This window comes from Podarcis tiliguerta (assembly GCF_965153285.1).
Source record: "Podarcis tiliguerta genome assembly, chromosome: 2".
NCBI lineage: Eukaryota > Metazoa > Chordata > Lepidosauria > Squamata > Lacertidae > Podarcis > Podarcis tiliguerta.
Window position 1 is genome coordinate 46,768,067 of NC_139535.1, and position 20,535 is coordinate 46,788,601.

Genomic DNA, 20,535 nt, shown 5'->3' on the forward strand with positions numbered 1-20,535 from the left:
ATAGTGTGGTCCTATAATCTGGTGCTAAGTAAAACATATTCCATGGTTCATAGAGCAGGAAGTGCATGTGTACCATCAAGTATTCAGCAATGTAACCGTATAGTCCTGAAGTGTGTGGTTTCTGTCAAGTATTGCGAAACAGAGATAGTGTTTTTTTTTGGGCTGATGAATAAGTATGGCTGACAATGAGAAAAATAATGCTTTGCCATCTAATTTGGGCTGTTTGTTAGAGAAATGAACAGACCAGTGCAGACCAGTCCTGCAGAAGTGTGTTTACTGCCAGGCAAAGGGTTTTGCATTTATTGGAAGGTAACATGGAACTATGGAGAACATGAGCTCATGCATGGTCTTTTACAAATCAAAGGCTACCATTAACAGTTTGCAAAAAATTGTGTAACAGACATATGGGGATACAATCATATAGACACAAAGCTCTAGAACAATGGTTCATCCCAAGGTTTGCTCCTAGCAGCATATCAGAACGATACATTCATCTGATGGAAAGCTTGCTGGGGGAGAAAACTGCTGTAGTTACTCACAAGGTGAAGATTAACAGGAAACAGCCCTGTCAAGCTGTACCCTAAGATCTGGGGGCAAGAAAGCAGGTTTAAAGACTGTACCCTTGCAGAACAAAACACCTGAAACAAACAAACAAAACAAACAAACAAACATGCAGTGAGTTGAATGCTGGAGAAAACTCACTATGTAATGGTGTGTTGCTCTAATGATTTCACACAGGGGCGTCCAATGTGATGACCTAGTGCATTTCACGGTAAGGCCACATTATCACAGTTGATGAGGACTTTAAGCATTCTGCTGTATAGCTTTTCCTCTCTGGCTTTTTAAAAAAGCCGGGTGTCCCCCCCCCCCATACCTGAAGTCTATCTCATTATAGTCCCTTATTAAAAATAGTTTAGCATATTGCTTAATACAACACTTGGAACAGCAAAGGAGGGTCATTCACAAGGAAATTATGTTTGCAAAATTATGTTGGCGGTAAACTTTGAAATGTGTTACAGACGCACAAAACCAAACATCATATGGCTAATCAGAAAAGAGGCTGGCAAAGGATTTTCTCAAGTTTCGGATGGTTTCAGCTTTTGCTTCGTCCTCGTTCACAGATGACCGAAAGAAGGATGACTCAGTGAAGTTGAAGGCGTTGGTCAGAGACTGTGATTTGCTGCAAGATAAAAACAAAGCAAAATGCACATCATTGCATGTTGTCTGTTACAGCCATACCTCAGAATTCTGTTTACCATGTCATACAATGGAAGCAGGACATAGAGACCTCTGCCCACCATATCTTCTCTGGTCACCATTGTTAGCTTTGTCACAGATGATCATGTGTTTTGGGCAGAGATATGGATGCAGACTCAGACCTGACTACCATGACCAGCTGTTCGGCAATGTATATGCATTGTGCTGGGCTATTTCACACAGAACGCAACACGTTGCAGGGGAAGGCGTCACAGAAATCCACATGAATCATTTTGTCCATCAGGGCATACAAAAAAATTCTGGACCAAAAATTATCTCCATACATTCTAGGAGACATGAGTGCTTGAGTCCCATTCAAGTGAATGGAATTGTTGCTTAATCCTAACCATGTTTATTTGGAAACCTGCTCTACTCATTTCAGTGGCATTTATTTCTCAGAGGGTTAGGAGTGCAGTCCTTAATTAATTTTAATTAATTTTAGTTTACATTAATTAATTTTAGTTTACATTAATTTTAATTAATGTAATTAATTAATTTTAGTTTACATTAATTTCAGTGGGATGTGTGGGACAATCCTAAGCATGTTTCCTCAGAAGTAAGACCCATTGTTGTCAATGGGATTTACTTCCTAGTAAATGTCTTTAAGATTACAGCCTTAAACACGCTTTACTTTTTATAGATTGCATCCAATGTAAAGATATCTCAGCTGGTAGAGCATACGACTCTTAAGCTCAGGGTCGTGGGTTTGAGCCCCACATTAGGCAAAAGATTCCTGGATTGCAGGGAGTTGGACTAGATGACCCTCATGGTCCCTTTCCAACTCTACAGTTTTATGATTCGATAATCCAGCTCAACAGAAAATGGCTGCTGAACGGCACCTCGGAACAAATATATTCAGTTTAGCTCTGTATTCCTAACGCGACTTTCCCTGGAACAATATTTCTTAATTTGATAGGAGTTGACTGAATGCAGGTATGCAGAGTGTGGTCAGTAGAAAAGTTGTTGGGCTTTAGTTATGCTATAAAATCTAAGGCTAGTAGAAGGAAAAGGTTGTGAGGCTGCTTGCGCTTCCTGTACTATGTTTCAGCACAAGGCAACAATACATAGCCAGTCTGCTTTCAACCCCAAACTTTGTTGAAAACCAGAGCAAGCGGTGCTGCATGTGGTGTTCTGTCTCTCTCGTTTGCATTGTACTTGGGTTTAGTGTTCACGGAAAGGAGGCGGTGGAAAGGCAAAGCAAGGCTTCACTTGATTAGCAACTCAAAAATGAACGGCCTAATTAAATATTTGTTCATGGGCTAATAACCTGCACGCACATGTTAAGCAAGAGCATGTGGGTGAGAATGCAAGGCACATACATGCCAAATGCACAGAGTACAGTTAATCCCATTGGCAATTTGAGTTTGTGTATGTTTGTTTTTTCATTTTGAACATTAAAATATGAATGGGAATAAGCCTGTGACTCAGGCTGTGAGCCTGTCAAGGAAGGCTCAATGGCACACCACATGCATAGAGTTTTCAAGTGTTCAGGAAAGACCCTAACACGTTCCCATCAAAGGAAATAAAGGATTAGGATGGGACATGCTGATCTCAGTTAGGAGGGCAAATTCCCAAGCTGTGGTTTATGTTGGCAATTCCAGGGGTGTTACTCTGGCATGGCAGGCAGATGGCACTAGCCCAGTTACTTAGGACTGGGATACAAGCGAAAACTTTCAAAATCTCTTTCTCTGGATAATGGATTTTTTTTAAAAAATCTCATTTGAGAATAAGGGTAAAATGAAACAGGGAAATAAAACATTTTACTATTTCCATTAGAAAGGTTCCAGGCCAATATTTCATTCAAGTTTATTTTCCTTATGCTATTACAGCCGTTGATATAGCGAAGACTTTAGCTATGTGTATTCTAATGAGATAAGCTGGTCTCAGAAAATAATGAAAGGAGTGTTTTGGGGGGGAGGACACAATTCATGTGGATTCCACTGCCACCTTCACATCTGCCCCTGTTTTTCATTTCCATGATTCCACAGTAGGTGTTTACTGCAGAATAGCCACATTTTTTGTTCATATACTTTTTTTATGGAACAGCTCTACATGATGGGCTAATCATGTCTGTCATCCTTTATTTCCCCCGCGTTCCTTCCACTTTTGTTTCAGAAGGCAAAAATTCAGTTGTTTTTTTGAAAATAATATGCAGCTGATCATGCTCTATCTATACAGGAAGCCCCCCAACCTCCAGAGAGGCACATGATCCTTCCACGAATCCTCTTGAGTTAACATTTCTTAGTATCCAAGCTGTTGTACTTAATCTCATTAATGGGGAGATTAAGGTAGGAGATCCATGAGAATGATCTCTTGCATTTTTAAAGTTAGAATCATAGAGTTGGAAGAGACCACAAGGGCCATTGAGTCCAACCCCCTGCCAAGCAGGAAACACCATCAGAGCACTCCTGACATATGGTTGTCAAGCCTTTGCTTAAAGACCTCCAAAGGAGGAGACTCCACCACACTCCTTGGCAGCAAATTCCACTGTCGAACAGCTCTTACTGTCAGGAAGTTCTTCCTAATGTTTAGGAAGTTAAGTTAATAACTGTAGTTGGGGTTTTTAGATTGTGTTTGCTTCATGTTTTAAGTTCCTGTCCTGCCAGCTGCTATTTGCCCTATAGGGAAAATATACAGCAGCATAGAGTTCAATAATCATGAATTTAATATTTACAAGCATAACTGAAGGCATTTTAGAATTTGTATTGCATGTGCATTAAGGATACTGCATTGTATTGTTTTAATTATTTGCTATTTATTGTATTTCATAATTTGCTTATTGTTAGTTGTTAGTTCTTGTTGAAAGCTGGATAGCGTCAGGCAGGATATGCATTTTATAATAGATAAATATATATTGAGTTTGCAATCTGTCTGCACATTATTTGGCAAGACCGTATGTGCTGTTAATACTATTGTTTCCTTGCTGCTGCTGTACATAGTGTAGGCAAAGATTCTTTGCCATTATGTAAGATTCCAATATGGCCAGAGCTGTGGGATGTAACTGCAGGTTACTTGGTTTTCTTGCTCCACCAACAGTTATATATCCAGGCATTTGGTACAAACAATAGCCCATTTCAGGTGGTTGGTTCCCATCAGTCAGGGTTCTGCCAAGGAAAACCCCCTACTTGAGTAGAAGAGTCTCTTTCAGACTGGCACTGAACACGTGACTGGCATTGGTTTAAATGTCCGAAGTACCAAATGTCTGACTAGGGCCAATTCCTCTCTTTCTGTGTTATTGGCCTTACACAGTATGTCTTTCTCTTTCTGCATTTGGATCGACTGGGTACAGCCCCACACATGTCTACATATAGCTTTGGAGCTTTTGGGGAAAAATTGGATGAAAAATGTATCATGGACTTTTGGAGCAGCCTTTTTAAACTGAAAATCTGTTGTTTGAGTGGCTGAAAGGTTAAAAGTTTAAGTAGATAAGGCTTCCTTCTTTTCCTCAGCAGCTGACTTACAGACAGCACATTCAAAAATGAGTCAGTGCCTTTTTGGTTGGTGGGCAGAAACAGAGGATGACCCATTATCAAATTTGGCCTCGTGGCAGCAGAAATCTGCATGTATTGCAAATTACCAGAGAGCTTTTTCAACATCTGTTATTGCCTTTGTTGGAAATTTCCCTGCTTCAGGTCAACCTGGTGCAAAGATGTTACATGCTCACAACACCACCACCACCACCACAGGGGATCTGTACAGATTGTATTCAAACCTCACTGGCAAAGGAAAGCATATGAAACAAGAGTGGAGAAAATAAACGAAAAGCCTTACTTCAGTTGCGGATGCGCTGGAGGTTTCTGTGGTGGAGCTGTGGAGGGTTTCGTCTCTGTGTCCGCAGGTGGCCCAGCGCTTGAAGGACCTGGGGCCAGAGCACGTGGTTGAATTGCAGGGCCTGGTGGACGTGGAGGCAGGGAACTCGAGGGCTTTGCTGACTGCCCCGGAGGGAACGCACGCTGTGGTTGCAATGGCTCCTGGCTTTGTGATTGCATTCCTTGGGGTTGCACTGGGCCCCCTAGGTTCAGTACAAGAAAAACTTCATAACGCATCAGTAATTTTGTACTAGCTCTTATATCTAACACTTACAAATATAAACTTGGAACCAATAAAGTTCAGCGTGTCTAGGATAGGCGAGCCACATCTTTGCTGTTGATACCATTAGCCATAATTCCGTGTAACTTGCAGAAGCGCCACATTTGCAAACCTCCACACTGATACCAAGGTGCCCTAAAAAAAGTATTAATTTAGCAATGGTAACTTTTTTAAAAAAAACAAAACTCTGAGATTGTTATAGGGCAATAACTACCCACAACAAGCTACATTAATTGCAACATTTCTCTATTTTATTTCTGAACTTCCATGGTAAAAAATATTTCTTTACTGCTCCACTGCAATGGGAGCTATGCCTAGAAGGAAGCTGTGTTTTATGGTTCTGCATATGGTAATGTAAACCAACAACAGAATTTCTTGCTAAAGGCGGGGGGGGGGGGGGTGTTTAGGATTTTTGTTGCTGTTCTTGCTTATTTAAATGCCATATTTAACATGCAGTGGCTACTCAGAGGGGCCTTAGGAACCTTTCTGAAAAAGACAAAGCATGCGCCCTTACAGCGGTAGCCACTGTTTAATTATCAATCTGGTGTTTTTCCATGTTTATTAAGTATGCAGCTGAGACAGAACTGCAGGTGCTTGAAAGTACATTGAGTATATCTCACCAGATGCCATCTGCCTCACCTTTGTAAGGCTACCAGTTAAGCTAGGCTACCTGAAGGGGAACCAATTTAGTCACAGTGATCTTAAAGGGTCCAATGTTCTTAGGTGCATTTAAATGGGTTTATAGCTTGACTTATTACACCAACATATGAATGCTTATGATAAGTACAGCGTAGCATTGCACCAACACTGGCATTATGAAATTCCTTGGCCTGGAACCAAAGGATCATGAAATTAGTTCCATGAGCCCAAGGGGAACTGAGACATTTCCCGTCAAAATCAGCCATGCCCCATGTTGGTAATATGGCGGGGGGGGGGGGGGGATAAATTCCACTGGGCTAGGGAGGGGTTGTGGTTCGGTGGCAGGGCATATGCGTTGTATGCCAAAGGTCCCACACTCAGTTCCTGGCATCTCCAGGGAACAAGACCTGATTGAAACACTAGACGGCCACTGTTGGTCAGTGTAGACAAACACTGAGCTAGATGCACCCATGGCCTGACTTAGGATAAGTCCCACGGGCTATTCTAATCAGCTATTTCTTTCCAAGGGCTTTCCCATTCACGTGCAAGCACAGAAATGACCTCTTCAGCAAAGCGATGGGGAAACTCTCTTAAGGAGGAATTCCATGTGTGCCTCAGTGCACTGCAAACAGGGCAGACTTGTAGACTCAAGGAGTAAGACACTTCCACTAAAATGAAACTACGCCTGTTCATAGGTAGATGAGGAGTTGAGATCATGCCTGCTGACTCCGCCCCTCGCCCTACCGATTACAACAGAGCTGACTTTCTATGTAAACAAGCTGTATATGCAGATTGGCTTTTCGATGCATGTAGGTTTGTTCAAAAGCCATACTGGGTATGTGCAGGACACAGCTGGAGCAAGCAGGTATGATTCCAACCCCCACCACCACTCACACATTTCCTGAACATGCCGTGCAGCATGTATAGGGCTTATGTCTTTTTCGGAAGTAAGTTTCAGGAGACTGGTGGAATTTTGAATGGGTGGCTTTACTGAGGCGGATCAGTTCTGCACCCTAAAACAAACATTCTCGTTTAGCTTTTCTTTGCTGAGCAGAAAATACTTTCCCCGCCCTCTCCATTTAGATATTGAGGCTTATATGCCAGAAACTATACACTGAAGACAGATGTAACTTTTTTTTATTGCACATTAAGCTGTACAAGATATTTCACAAAATATATACTGCAATCACACTTCAGCATTTGCTCACTTTCTTGCAGCTCGTTTGGTACAAAAAGGCAGCAACAATAATAAAAAAGCTTTTACAAAAAGAAAAGGAAAGGGGGAAATAAAATAAACCAAACACACACCAACCCCCTGGACATTAATCCTATACTGCAAAATATCAGTTCCCTATATCCCACAATATTGCACCTAAGCATGCTAGCATGCAGAGACATTTTGGCTTGCTTAATATCTGTGGCAGGAAGTAACCAGTGTGTGCCCTCCAAAGACCTTTTGCAATAAATGCACTGAAGTCCTGCTGGGATGCAGCTCTATTTCTCTGAGGTCTGCAGGCACACGTGTGCACACACACACGCACGCACACACGCACACACAGAGCTCGTAAACAATGCACAAAAGCATTTGTAAATACTCAGACTACTACATGCAAAGGAACACTCATGGCTTGATATTAAATGGCATTCAGTCAGTAGGTTCATTTCTTCACCTCAGGGCAGGAGGCTGTTTTGTTCACTTGGGTTGAGATTTGGAGGTGAGGAGGGGCGTGTGTGAACCTGAGGCTGAAGGGGATGCACTCATTCTACACAATCGAAATCATCAGTGTAGTTATCAAGAGATCACTAACCAGAAACAATGACCACAAAAGCGGAATGATACTATAATAGACTAAAAACGGGCAGGACACAGGTGGCATGCCCAACAAGCACTGAAATTCCCATCAAAAGCAGCGTGAAATTTGCAGCTCACTAGCCTGAATTTAAAAACAAAACAGAACAAATAAAACCACTTGGTAACTGAGCTATAATTTTGTTGGCAGTGTTTGCAAGGAAAATAAATTCAGACCTTGGCATTGTTTCACAAGAAAACAGGCTTGTTTGTATTAACCTAGGGACTGCTATTTACCTTAGTATGGGATTCTAATTGACAAAACACAATCCTTTGCCTTGCTCACAGCTATTATAATAGTGCACCTTTTAACGTTTACAGGCTAGATTTTCCATAACAGTTTAACTGCCCTGCCTAGATATTGCTTTTGAGATTATGCACATAGCCATTGGTTATGTGACAGTCATAAGCAATTATGGCTATAAGAAAGTTTGGAAAAGTAAAACCCGTCGGGTCACTTTGATTTATTATTTACACACACTTGAGTCATAAATGTGAACTTCTAAGCCTAAACCTTTTTACTTGTTCTGAGCCATATGTTAAATATACTTTCATATAGGCTGTTGCTTACGCTCAGAATGATAGATCAGATGACAGCTGCATCTTAATTACTTGGCTATAGCCTCAGCTAATATAGAACAGAACAACCACACATTGAGTCCATGTACCACACACTTTTTAAATCCTTAAAAAAAAACATGTGGCTAGCCCAATATTTGGAAAAGGTGATGATTAATCTAGCAAGGCTTTTAATGGCCTTGTTGACTTCCTCTAACAAACAGCTGTAGCTTACCTGAATTTTGTAGATAAGGAATATCTAGTAAACACACTTGCTTTAGTTTTGTACAAGACCAGATGGCTACTTCATAACCACTAGAGAACCTTTGTCACTGAACTTAAATACATTCAGTACCCTCACATTTGTATCAATATTGCACGTAAGTGGCCCGTTTTTATAGCACTGAGGCTAATAATTTAATGCAGATTTTAAAATAAAAAAAATCTGCATTGAAAATAAAGGATATTTCTGTATTCCTGGAAATAATTCTCTCATATTTCATAGGAAATAAATGAAATAAAGCACTTGTCTTTCATGTTACCTATAAGCAGTACTTTTTTTGTGACAGTACAAACCAGTACAGAATTCTGTCACTTCTTTTTTGCTACCCTTGGCAGCCATTTTGTGCTGGTACCCCCTGCACTTTTATCAAGAGAAGAATTCCAGGAGTTCATTTTCTTTTACCACAAAAAGCACTGCCTATAAGTATGAACTCAAAAGTTAATGATGCCTCATTCAACATACTATTAAATGAGACTTTAAAAAAATTTATAATCACCTTTCTACATTAATCATGCACATTTTTTTAAAAAAAACCAAACAAATATAATGCACGTACTCACAGAGTTAAGCAAAAGTATATAAATTTCAACCTGGGCTGGTTAGTCTTTTTTACCCCACAATATAGAATACTTGAAAGAAAGAAAAACCTGTCTAACCATCCATAATAAACAGTCTCACTGACTTGGTAGAGGCACAATTCTTGTACACTGTTGACAACAGCCCTGAATCACAAGTTATACAGAGAAACATAAGTAAGCATTACAACACAAACATGAACAGATAAACAACCAGACAGTATAGTTGACACTGCATAGAAAAAACACAGTCCAGGTCAGCACTTAAACAATGCAAAAACTGCACAAAAACTGGTATTGTTTGATTCCTCTTTTTTTTGGCTTTAACCCTTGCTTTTGGTCTCAGTAATTTAAGTAGCCTGGACTTGTTTTGGTCCTACTGCAACGCCATTACAATCGAGAATGTACTGTAAACAACCTTGAGGAGGTGGTCGCTGGGGTGGGACTTTGTTTGGTTCTGGCTCCTTAAGTGATCCACTCTGCAAGACAAAAGAAAAAAAGGGGGCGGGGAGGAAAGCAAAACAGAAGAGAGGTCAAATGAGCAGGGCTACAATGAGGAATCACACCTAGGAGAAAGTTTTTGTCATTCGAGGAAGCCTCTTCCTGCATGTTAAGAATCTCCTATCAAGTAAAAGTCATCTCTTAGGGCACATGCCAGTATGCTCTGGAGAAGTATTGCAGCTCAATCTCCCAAGAACCCCCTAAATAGTGTGGAGAATTAAATTAACTTGCAAAATTTAAAACAAAAATAAATTTAGATTATACACACCTTGAAAGGAATACTGCCTAATTACTTCTTTGCTGTATTTTAAAGAACATTTCATGGTGTGTCTTTTATGATAGACATTACATTCAGAATGATTAGCCAGGCCAAAAAGCATTTAACTCTGAAGCCTCGGTTCATGTTCATGAACACCTTAAGATATGTGAAATTATTGTTTTAGCTGCCATCAAGCTGAACATGGCCCCCCTACAATGTATGATAGCCTACTAATGGCTCAAAAATCTCCCCAATTTTTGTGGCTGGCCTACCTGCTAAACTAAATTTGTTTTGGTGGAACACAAGTTGTGCAACCCTGAGTAATTCCTAAATGAACTTTGTCAAACTAGACAACGATGCTAAATGAGGAATCAAAACCATCAGGTCTTGCCCTTCAGAGCAGGAGAAAACAAGATTGCTCCTTCTTCCATGTGACAGCCCTTTAGATATTTGAAGATAGCTATCATATCTCCTCCCAGTTTCCTCTTTTCCAGGATAAACAGACCCAGCTCCTTCAACCGTTCCTCCTAAGGTTTCCAGATTCTTGATAATCTTGGTTGCCCTCCTCTGAACATGTTCCAGTTTGTCAATATCATTCTTAAACTGTGGGGCCCAGAACTGGACACAGATTCCAGGTGTGGTACTATTACTTCCCTTGATTGGCACACTATACTTCTGTTGATGCAGCCTAGATTAACGATTTTTGGCTGCTGCACACAGGGACTTAAACCTATTCTGGTTCAGGGTTTGTCACAATCTCCTCTGCCAGACGATGTCCACTTATGTGGGTAGACTTCCTGAACACAATGTTTCCGTGGAGCTGAAGAAAATGATATTGAGGCATTTGAAGTTGCCAGAAAGGGAAAATGAAGGGGCTGTTTAAATTTCTCAAACATTCCCAACTGTAATTAATATCTCAAGTTTAAAATATTTACCAAACCAACAGATTTACAATCGAAGTTTAATATAGTCCACCTAAAAGGAAATGCCTTTGCCTTAAATTAGGCTTCCCAGCATGCGAGCTCATACTTCCTGGTCACTGGATTTCCTCAAATACATGCTTTGTTTAAGCATTTTGAAACCTTAATAGCCCTTGCACACTTTCCTACGGATGCACTTGCTGCCCGCTAATTAGTAACTCCAGTTCCCTGCTTGTATCAGGCATAGAGCCCTTATTTATCAAATAGCCATCAGAAGTTGCAGACATCTTAGGCCAATCACACAGACACAGCACACTTGCTGATGAAGGCCAAACCAAAAGAAACACATGTGCTTTGCAGCCAGTCAGTTAGGTTGCATCAGCAGTGGCCAAAAGGCTTCCAAGTTAATGGTTCTGCAGCCAAGTGCCTGCCATGCCTGAGGGATAGTGGGAACCCATTGGTTCTGATTCATGATGATCAATTAGATGGATGTCATCGTCATGGAAATTCATGCAACTCAAAAAAATTCTCGTGCTGAAAATAGCATGCTTGTTTTACAAATGAAAGTCTTCTTCTTTGGTGATCACTAGTAGCTGAGTAAGAGTGTCTTCCATAAACACAGTTTTCAGAATGAGTCCGTAAGTGACCGTAGAGGCCAATTCTGGATCCACACGTCCTTCCACAGTGGGGACATTGGTTCCCGGGCGGGAGTTGATCACGGTGTGGATTTGCCAAGCATGCCTTCCTCTTAGCATGTTTCTCCCTTGCGTCCTGAGTTTGGGTGTCTTCAAAGCCCATGATACCTTTGGTAAAGGCTGTTCTCCAATTGGAGCGCTCACAGGCCAGTGTTTCCCAATTGTTGGTGTTTATACTACATTTTTAAAGATTTGCCTTGAGACAGTCTTTAAACCTCTTTTGTTGACCACCAGCATTACACTTTCCATTTTTAAGTTTGGAATAGAGTAGTTGCTTTGGAATACGATAATGAGACATTTGCACAACATGACCAGTCCAACGAAGTTGATGCTGAAGAATAATTGCTTCAGCACTGGTGATCTTTGCTTCTTCAAATACACTGGTATTAGTTTGCCTGTCTTCCCAAGTGATGTGTAAAAATTTTCAGAGACAACATTGATAGACTCTTTCAGGAGTTGGAGATGGTGTTTATAAGTGGCCCATGTTTCACAAGCATATAGTAAGGTTGGTAGTACAACAGCTTTGTAAACAAGCATTTTAGTTTCCCTGCAAATGTCCTGGTCCTCAAACACTCTGCACTTCAATTGGGAGAAAGCCACACTCACAGAGCTCAGGTGATGCTGGATTTCGGCATCAATGTTGGCCCTTGTGGTTCTCCCTCCTGCCCAGGTAGGAGAAGTGATCGACATTTTCCAACGTTACTCCATTGAGTTGGACTTGTGCCACTGCTGAGGGTTTATTTTGTACTTGTTGGTGCAGCACTTTGGTTTTTTGGATGTTGAGCGACAGGCCAAGCTTTTCGTAAGCTTCTGCAAAGATATTTAGGATGGTTTGGAGGTCATCCTCTGAGTGTGCGCACAGTACGTTGTCATCAGCATACTGAAGCTCTATGACGGAAGTTAGGGTAACCTTACTCTTTGCTTTCAGTCTGCTCAGACTGAAGAGCTTTCCATCTGTTCGATATATGATTTCTACTCGAGTGGGGAGTTTCCCTTTGACAAAGTGTAGGATCATGGCAATGAAAATAATGAATAGAGTTGGGGTAATAACACAACCGTGTTTAACACCTTATCCCATTGTGAATAGTTCACTTTGAGAGCCATTGTTAGCGGCGATTGTTGCTGTCATATTATCATGGAGGAGCTGAACGATGTTCACAAATTTGTCTGGACAGTTTTTTTCCAGAAGGACAGTCCACAGGGCATTACAATTTACAGTGTTGAAAGCCTTAGCTGGGTCAATAAATGCCATATACAGGGGTTGGTTTTGTTCTCTGCATTTTTCTTGAAGCTGTCGAGCAGTGAAAATCATGTCCACTGTCCCCCTAGAGGGCCAAAAACCATTTTGGGATTCAGGAAGGGTCACCTCAGATATTGAGACGGTTTGCTAACATCCTTGCAAGAATTTTGCCAGCCGCAGCTATTAGAGAGATGCCTCGATAGTTCATGCAATCAGTTCTATCACCTTTTTAAAAGAGATTGATAATTTTGGCAGCCCTAAAGTCTGCTGGGATCTCTTCTCTCTCCCAGATTTTTTCGATGAGCTTGTGAAGTTGTTGTGTAAGTTATATTCCACGCACTTTGAAGACTTGGGCAGGTATCCCATCAGGTCCTCTGGCTTTGTTGTTTTTCATTTGGTTAATAGCTGTATATAACTCTCCCAGATTTGGAGATACTGCAAGCTAATCTCTAACTTGTTTTTGCGGAATTTGTGAGAGGGCCTCAGCAGCTACGGAGGAGTTGCGGCTAAGGAGATGTTGGTAATGTTCTTTCCAGCGCAGTGCAATAGCTTCTTTATCTTTTAGAAGTGTGGTACTATAACAAGTGCCGACGAGTGCTGGACAGATCACCGACTAATACACTCCAGATGGCTATCAAGATTATACCTCAACACAGGCTCCAAGGAAGGAAACCCAAGGTGCAAAATGAAGACTCAAGCCCTTCAAGATCCCATTAAGCGGGATTGCTTTCAAATGACTCTTAAGGATCATCTGCGTTCAGAATTCCCTGATAATATCAAGGAACCCTGGACTAAGCTAAAAAACTCCATTATTGCAGCCTGTGAACAAACTATTGGATACCAAACCAAGAAACACCAGGACTGGTTTGATGAGAATGACAGTGAGATTGAACGCACGATTGACAAGAAAAGGAAGGCCTTTCAGAACTGGTAAAGAGATAGAAACTGTGCCACTAAGAAAAAAACCTATGCCAATGCTAAGGCTGAGGTTCAAAGAGGAACCAGAGAACTAAAAAACGCCTGGTGGATAAAAAAATCTCAAGAGATCCAGCACTTAGCTGAGAATCAACAGGAGTCCTGTATGCCCTAAAAGGGAACATGCGTAACAGGGGCAATGCAGGTTCTATATTATGCCTTCTGAAATGTATGCTTGTTCAGCACATTATGAAGAAGAGACAAGACAAAATATATTCTAAATGCAGTGTTTGCATGCCCAGGCTAACATGAGCAAGATAATCCTTAAAAAAATTTGGCTCCCTGATCTGACCTGAGTGAAGTTGTTCATCATTACATTTAAATGCCATCAGCTTCTTAATTATGCATTCTGTACGTACGCTTGACATTTGCAGAAAGTCTGCCCAACCTAGCCCTTGAATATCAATAGCTGCAATACTTTGTGTGAAGCCAAGCACTTTCAAATAATTACAGCAACTGAAGCTGGCCATATTCTCTGCTGTGAGGTTTGCCTAATAGCCCATGCTGTTAAGAGTGCTAAGGCACTGTTCAAAGGGTTTAGTTTAAGGTACCTATGCAGGTGCCGAAGTAGGAAGAGTCCACAGAATAAGCAGAATCCCATTCTGCATGGGAGTCACAGAGGCCAGTGCAAGAAGCTGCCTGAACCATAAATACTAGAAAGAAGAAACAACAAGGTTTGCTCGGGAAAGAAGGCAATGCCAACAATCTTCAGCCTTCTTGCTGAACCTAGGATTGTGCTTCAGTTAGCATGGCATCCACTCTTACGTTCCTGAGGCTTAAGGATCATAAGGCTTAAACAGCAAATGGGACTATTTCATGCCTTCTCTTCCATTCTTAGCTTTCAACATTCCAAGGAAATTGCCAAACAGCCTGTCTAATTGATATCTCTCAATACCATTAAGATGCATTGCTTCTTTTCCGAACAACTGACTGTTCATCTGTATTCAGGTAGGTAGTTGTGTTGGTCTGACGCAGTCGAAATATATAAAATAATTGTCCAGTATCAACTTAGAGACCAACTAAGTTTGTTCTTGGTATAAGCTTTCGTGTGAAGTGTGCATGCAATTTTTTGGATACCGTATTTTTCGCTCTATAACACGCACCCGACCATAACACGCACATAGTTTTTAGAGAAGGAAAATCCGTAGGCATGCCACCCGTAGGCATTCCCTCCATAACACGCACAGACATTTCCCCTTACTTTCTAGGAGGAAAAAAGCGAGTGTTATGGTGCAAAAAATACGGTAATTTTTTAAAATTTGTTCACCTGTATGCTATTTATCTATTTATTAAATTTCTATACCATCCTTCATCCGAGGATCACAGGACAGTTTACAATAATAAAAACACCAAAATACACACCATAGTAACAAACAGAAACAACAACAATGCCACATTTTAAAAGGCCAGAGGTTGTTTAATTAGCCAAAAGTCTGGGAAAGAGGAATGTTTTCGTCTGGCACTTAGAAGATATGTAATGAAGGCGCCAAGCAGGCCTCCCTGGGGAGAGCACTCCACAAGCGGGGAGCCACCACAGAAAAGACCCTTTGTCATTTTACTGCCCTCCTGAAGACGAGGCACATGAAGAATGATTGCAGGGCCAGGGTCCATTCATATGGGGAAAGGCAGTCCTTGAGGTACTGCGGTCCTGAGCTGTTTAAGGCTTTATAGGTCAAAACTAGCATTTTGAATTGCGCTTAGAAACTAACTGGCAGCCTGTGCAGCTGGGCCAGAATTGGCATTAAATGCTCAAACCATCTTGCTCCAGTGAGCACCCAGCCACCTGAATACTAGTATCATGTGTACAGTGGCACCTTGGTTCTCAAACATAATCCATTCCGGGAGTCCGTTCGCCTCCCGAAATCATTCAAAAACCAAGGCGCGGCTTCCAATTGGCTGCAGGAGCTTCCTGCACTCAAGCGGAAGCCACATCAGATGTTCAGCTTCAGAAAAACGTTCACAAACCGTTTGGGAACCAAGGTACCACTGCATATGATACCAGTATTATGTGTAATGGGAAATCATTGGTTATTATTAGCATCTTTCGGTCTTCTATCTTTCTGCTCAGCAGTTCTTTTCGAAGCAGAACAGCCCCGTTAGAATTTTCCTGTGCCTTTCTTTGGGATGTTTTTGGTATTGGCAACATAGAGGTTATACTACAGAGATCATGTCTTTAAAAGGGTCTCATGGTCTGCATGCATGTTGCAGAGGATAAATGTTCATTTACAAGAGTATTGTTATATGGTTTCTTTTAAACAGTGAAGAAACAGATCTCCTAGTTCTTGAGAAGTGCTTTTCATTATTCATAAAGTTCAGCTGCAAACAAGCAAAATGAAAAAACAGGCCCCCAAGAACTAAGCTATATATCTTGCTGTCATGTAACAACAGCTCCATCTGCTGGTGCACTGAGTCAGCAGGTGTGCTTGCAATAACCATGTCTGTAAATCTCCTGCATCCTACTGTCAGCACCTGCAGTGTGTGTGTGTGTGTGTGTGTGTGTGTGTGTGTGTGTGCTGGATTCCCTCAATCTAGTTGTTTTGAGACTGTCGTCATTCACTCTCCACAAGCAGGTGGCCCTAGGCTAAAACAACGCAGTACCTCCTACACTGGAAATAGAAGACATCACCTTTGCACATATTTCCCCAACACTATGCAAAGGGCACCTGGCATGTATAAAGTGGCACTTTACAAACCTATTCTGATGTGGAAGTATGGAGGAGCCAGGAAAAATAAAACCCAGATTGGAAGTAATTGGCAATCTCTGGAACACACAATTTCTACTAATGTGGTTAGCTCTGTCTCTTATTGCAAACCTTTTGCAATATTTTCAATGCAGCTGTCACTATCCCTTTCCTCACTATGAAAATGGGAAGGGAACTTTTGGTTCAGCCGCTGTGACTCCTTTGGGATCCCATGGAAGAGCATTGATCCTTGGACTACAAAACTCTCAGATGCAGGTGTTTGGTCAGGGGGAAATCTCACTGCTAGGCTTGAAACAGCACAAAAAACAAACAAACAGAGAGGCTTCCTGCTTGCATGGAGGCATTATTATTTCTTGTTCTAGTTCCAGCATCCTAATGACAGGCTCTGAGACCTTAGCAGAGGAGCTCAGACAAATGACAAATACAAGAGCAAAATTGTTCTGTAGAAATTTAGGACATGATCTGTTTTCTAATAAATTCTAAGCACAGTTAATAAAACCCAGTGCATAGGTTGGCTTATGCAAATGTTTAAGGTCAGGATCCCAGACTGACACAAACAGCTCAGTTTGAATAATAAATTATTATTATTATTATTATTATTATTATTAATCAGTCATTGTTTATGATTTCATTGATTCAGCTTAGATCAGTTTAACCACACCATAGACACTGGATAATGGCCCATAAGCACTCCATCAAAGCTAGCAGAATAAGCAGAAACAAAAATTTCTTTCTGATTCATTCAATTTGGAAATGTATTCGATAGCCCTCAATAAACTAGTTCAATTTGCTAAAACTTGCCCCTAAAAACAGAATGTAAGGCCTCTTCAAAACAGGATTTCCACGAGATGGCGCTAAAATCTGAAGGTTCTTAGAACAAAGGGTGTTTTCAGAAATGAGACTCAGAATAGCTTTTAGCCTGGAGGCTTCTCCTACCAGTACAAGAGGACAGGTTTTCTTCTCAGAATGGTGATGGGGCTGATACGCCACCTGCCTGAACCGCAGTTGATGACTAGGATTTCAGGAAGCTACAGGATTGGAGGCAACAGAGATTGCCGCTAAACTGTGTTCTTGTTAGTGCTGAGAGCTGATTGATACAATGAAAGAGCTACATAGATACACAGGTTAAAAATAAAAGAGATGCTTTTGAATGAGAACTTGAGCCCCTGTGGACTTTGGCTTTCAGATTGTGTAACTTGAAATCCCACAAAACAGAATTCATGATTCAAGTACTAAAGAGTATGACTGTAGAATCATAGAAATGCAGAGTTGGAAGGGGCGCTGGTGATCATCTAGTCCAACCCCCAGGAATGCAGGAAATCCTGCCTGCAACCATTCCTGGTGGGCTTGAACCAGCAACCTTCTGGTTAACAGCCAGATGCAGTGACCCAGTGTGCCAGTAGTGACAGACTGATGTATTATAGTATGTTTAAGGGCTCCTGTATCCTCAGTTGCATCATAAAGTACTAAAAGAATGCACCAAAATCTATTAGCTTATATTATGCTCTTAAGAAACGAATAGTTAACCCTCACAATCATGTAAAAGTATCTATATAATTTTAGAGCCCTTTAGAGAAATTCAGAATCTGCTGTTGACCTCCATTCACTTTCGTGTACTGAAAATCAGAAAATGAAATTCTGTAGATGAATATCAGCATTGCACAACAGGGCAGGAATTTGCCTCCTTAAGAATTAAAAATAGTTTTAATTCCCACCCATCCTCATTTTCTACCTGCAGAGGAAATATAAATGTGCTGATCTTTTTGTCTGCTGATCTTTTCTGGAAAATGATCTCATCTTCAACAGCAGCAACAAGTAACTATTTACATAGGATAGCATAGTTTGATCTAAATGTGAAAAATGTTTTTATAGAAGAAAGTAATTTCTCTATTTTGGTTTATGTGGCTATTCTTTTAAAACCACTTTACAATGAAGTTTAGTCACTGTATGTGGTTAGATGAGACTGAAATAATTTTGTGTTGCCTTTCAAGTGGTACAGTACAAAATAGAAGCATTACCACTTGGTTCTGTGGAATTGCATTATTTTTTACTCGGAGAACATGACAAAATTTAAAACAAAAATTAGTCACCATCCTCCAAGAACAAGCTGATTTGAGGTGCACCACAAACTTAGTTTTTCAATTGTTTAACTGCTGTGGGCCCCTTTTGAGAATATAAATAGCTTTTTTGCTTGCTTGTTTATCTTTGAAACCTGCATCATATCACTTCAGTCCAATTACTGCCATTTAGCAACTACCATAAGCACAATTTATTTTTCCATTGCTTCTTTGAAGCTTCCCCCCCACCCGAAAAGTGGCACAGACACTTATATTCACAGAACTATGGTCTACAGTTGAATCACTCTGCACTAGCGTGGTATCTTCCAGGAGTTAATTCTCTTTCAAATTTATCCCCATCCTTCAGACTTGATCACCATGAGAGGTGATGACTAACATGAGGAAGTAATGAAAAGGGGATGGATGGATGGATGGATGGTATGTGGTCATCAGTTGCTTGCATATTCTGAAACGTCACAGCAATGATGTGGCAAGATGATAGCTCTACATTTTCTGGCTCAACCTAAGCTAGGCTTAGGAATCAATAAACTGTGATCCCAGATGTTTCTGTGATACCCCAAAACAGTCAATGGCTGAAATCAAAGCAAAATAAGACACAAAAACACAGACTATTGCTCATCGCCTCAACTGAAGTTCTGAATCACAAACCAGGAGCAAGAGTTAATCGAGTCCCTTCATATTAGATGTGCTTGCTGAAATGAAATGCATGCAAAACAGATAGATTCAGATGGACAACAGCAAGAACATCAAACCAAAGTCAGTAACTAACCTTTTTCTTTCTTTTGGTTCAGTAGTAAACTAAACCTGATGGGAGGTTCTGTCAGGTCCAGTCTCCATGACACATTTACAAAATATGGAGGCCACAGGAAACAGCCTCTGCATGGTGGCCACAGAAGACTAGCTATATGGAACACTTCCTTCATGTAGAGTTTCTATACCAGTGGGCAACCATGGAATGGCTAACAATGGCATGGGAACTTTCTAGACGACAGGGGCAATCCATGCAGCGAATCACTTTCTATACTGAAATTCTTCCTGTAGTTTTCACATTACAAGCGTAACATGAGGAAAGGCCCTTAAAATCTTAGCAGGAAACAAAACTCATCTATTGGGCTTTTTCCCAAGTGAAAATATTTAGCTATTAGCATACTAGATTGACTTCCACAATCTAAGAACAGATCTCAGTTGGAGCATGTTAGAGGTGCAAAAAAGAAACTGTGGACAACTAGGAGCTTTTTCTTTCTCTTTTGACCTCGGAGTAAATGACCACCAACTATGAATACTTATGCTGGTTATAAACTCATCTGATCAGACTCCGCTGCTTTTACTTTTTACTGAAGTTTCCTTTGGCTCTAGAATGACTGAGCCTATTGCTTTCCATAAAGGTTGCAAACTACTTGAGTGGCTTCTGGAGGCTGATTTGATTGCATAGTTGTCTTGAGAATATTTTTAGTTGCTAAGTTACATTGTTGTTATATCTTTATTTACAGTTTTATAGTATTTCATAGCATTTTGACAGCCTTGAGCTTGGGAAAGACAGCATATAAACATTTTAAACCAGCATGGCCACAAAACCATGGATGCACAGAGCCCTTTGTACCAGCCTTGATGATTACTTAAAGAACTGAGTGAAAACAAAGCACATTGGAGCAAACTGGAGTCAAGACTGTTGATTCAGCTTATCCCACTGTAACATATTTAGAAACCTTTAATGCCATTTATATGCCCAAAGTAATGTCGCAACTTTATTGATGAGCTCTTGCTTGGATATTTTAAATATATGATGCTTGAAATTCTGTTCTAAGGAAGCACAAAAATCACACTCCATTTTTACTATCCACTCCCTTCTAATAACAACAGCTCAACAGGTCCTGAATCCTCATGACATTTATCTACTGAAATCCTGCATGTGTTT

The 20,535-nt window shown here is 40.7% G+C and overlaps 1 protein-coding gene across 1 annotated transcript in view; it reads right to left on the reverse strand.

The window, feature by feature from the left end:
• Positions 1-268: 268 nt before the first annotated feature.
• SYN2 (synapsin II) overlaps positions 269-20,535 on the reverse strand; it is a 141,884-nt gene continuing 121,617 nt past the window's right edge. Inside the window, exons 11-13 of the mRNA XM_083429179.1 lie at positions 9,669-9,729; positions 5,029-5,269; positions 269-1,180 (exon numbers count right to left, since the gene is read on the reverse strand). Coding sequence (XP_083285305.1) covers positions 1,045-1,180; positions 5,029-5,269; positions 9,669-9,729 — 438 coding nt within the window. The 3' untranslated portion in view covers positions 269-1,044. The remainder of the gene's footprint in view (positions 1,181-5,028; positions 5,270-9,668; positions 9,730-20,535) is intronic.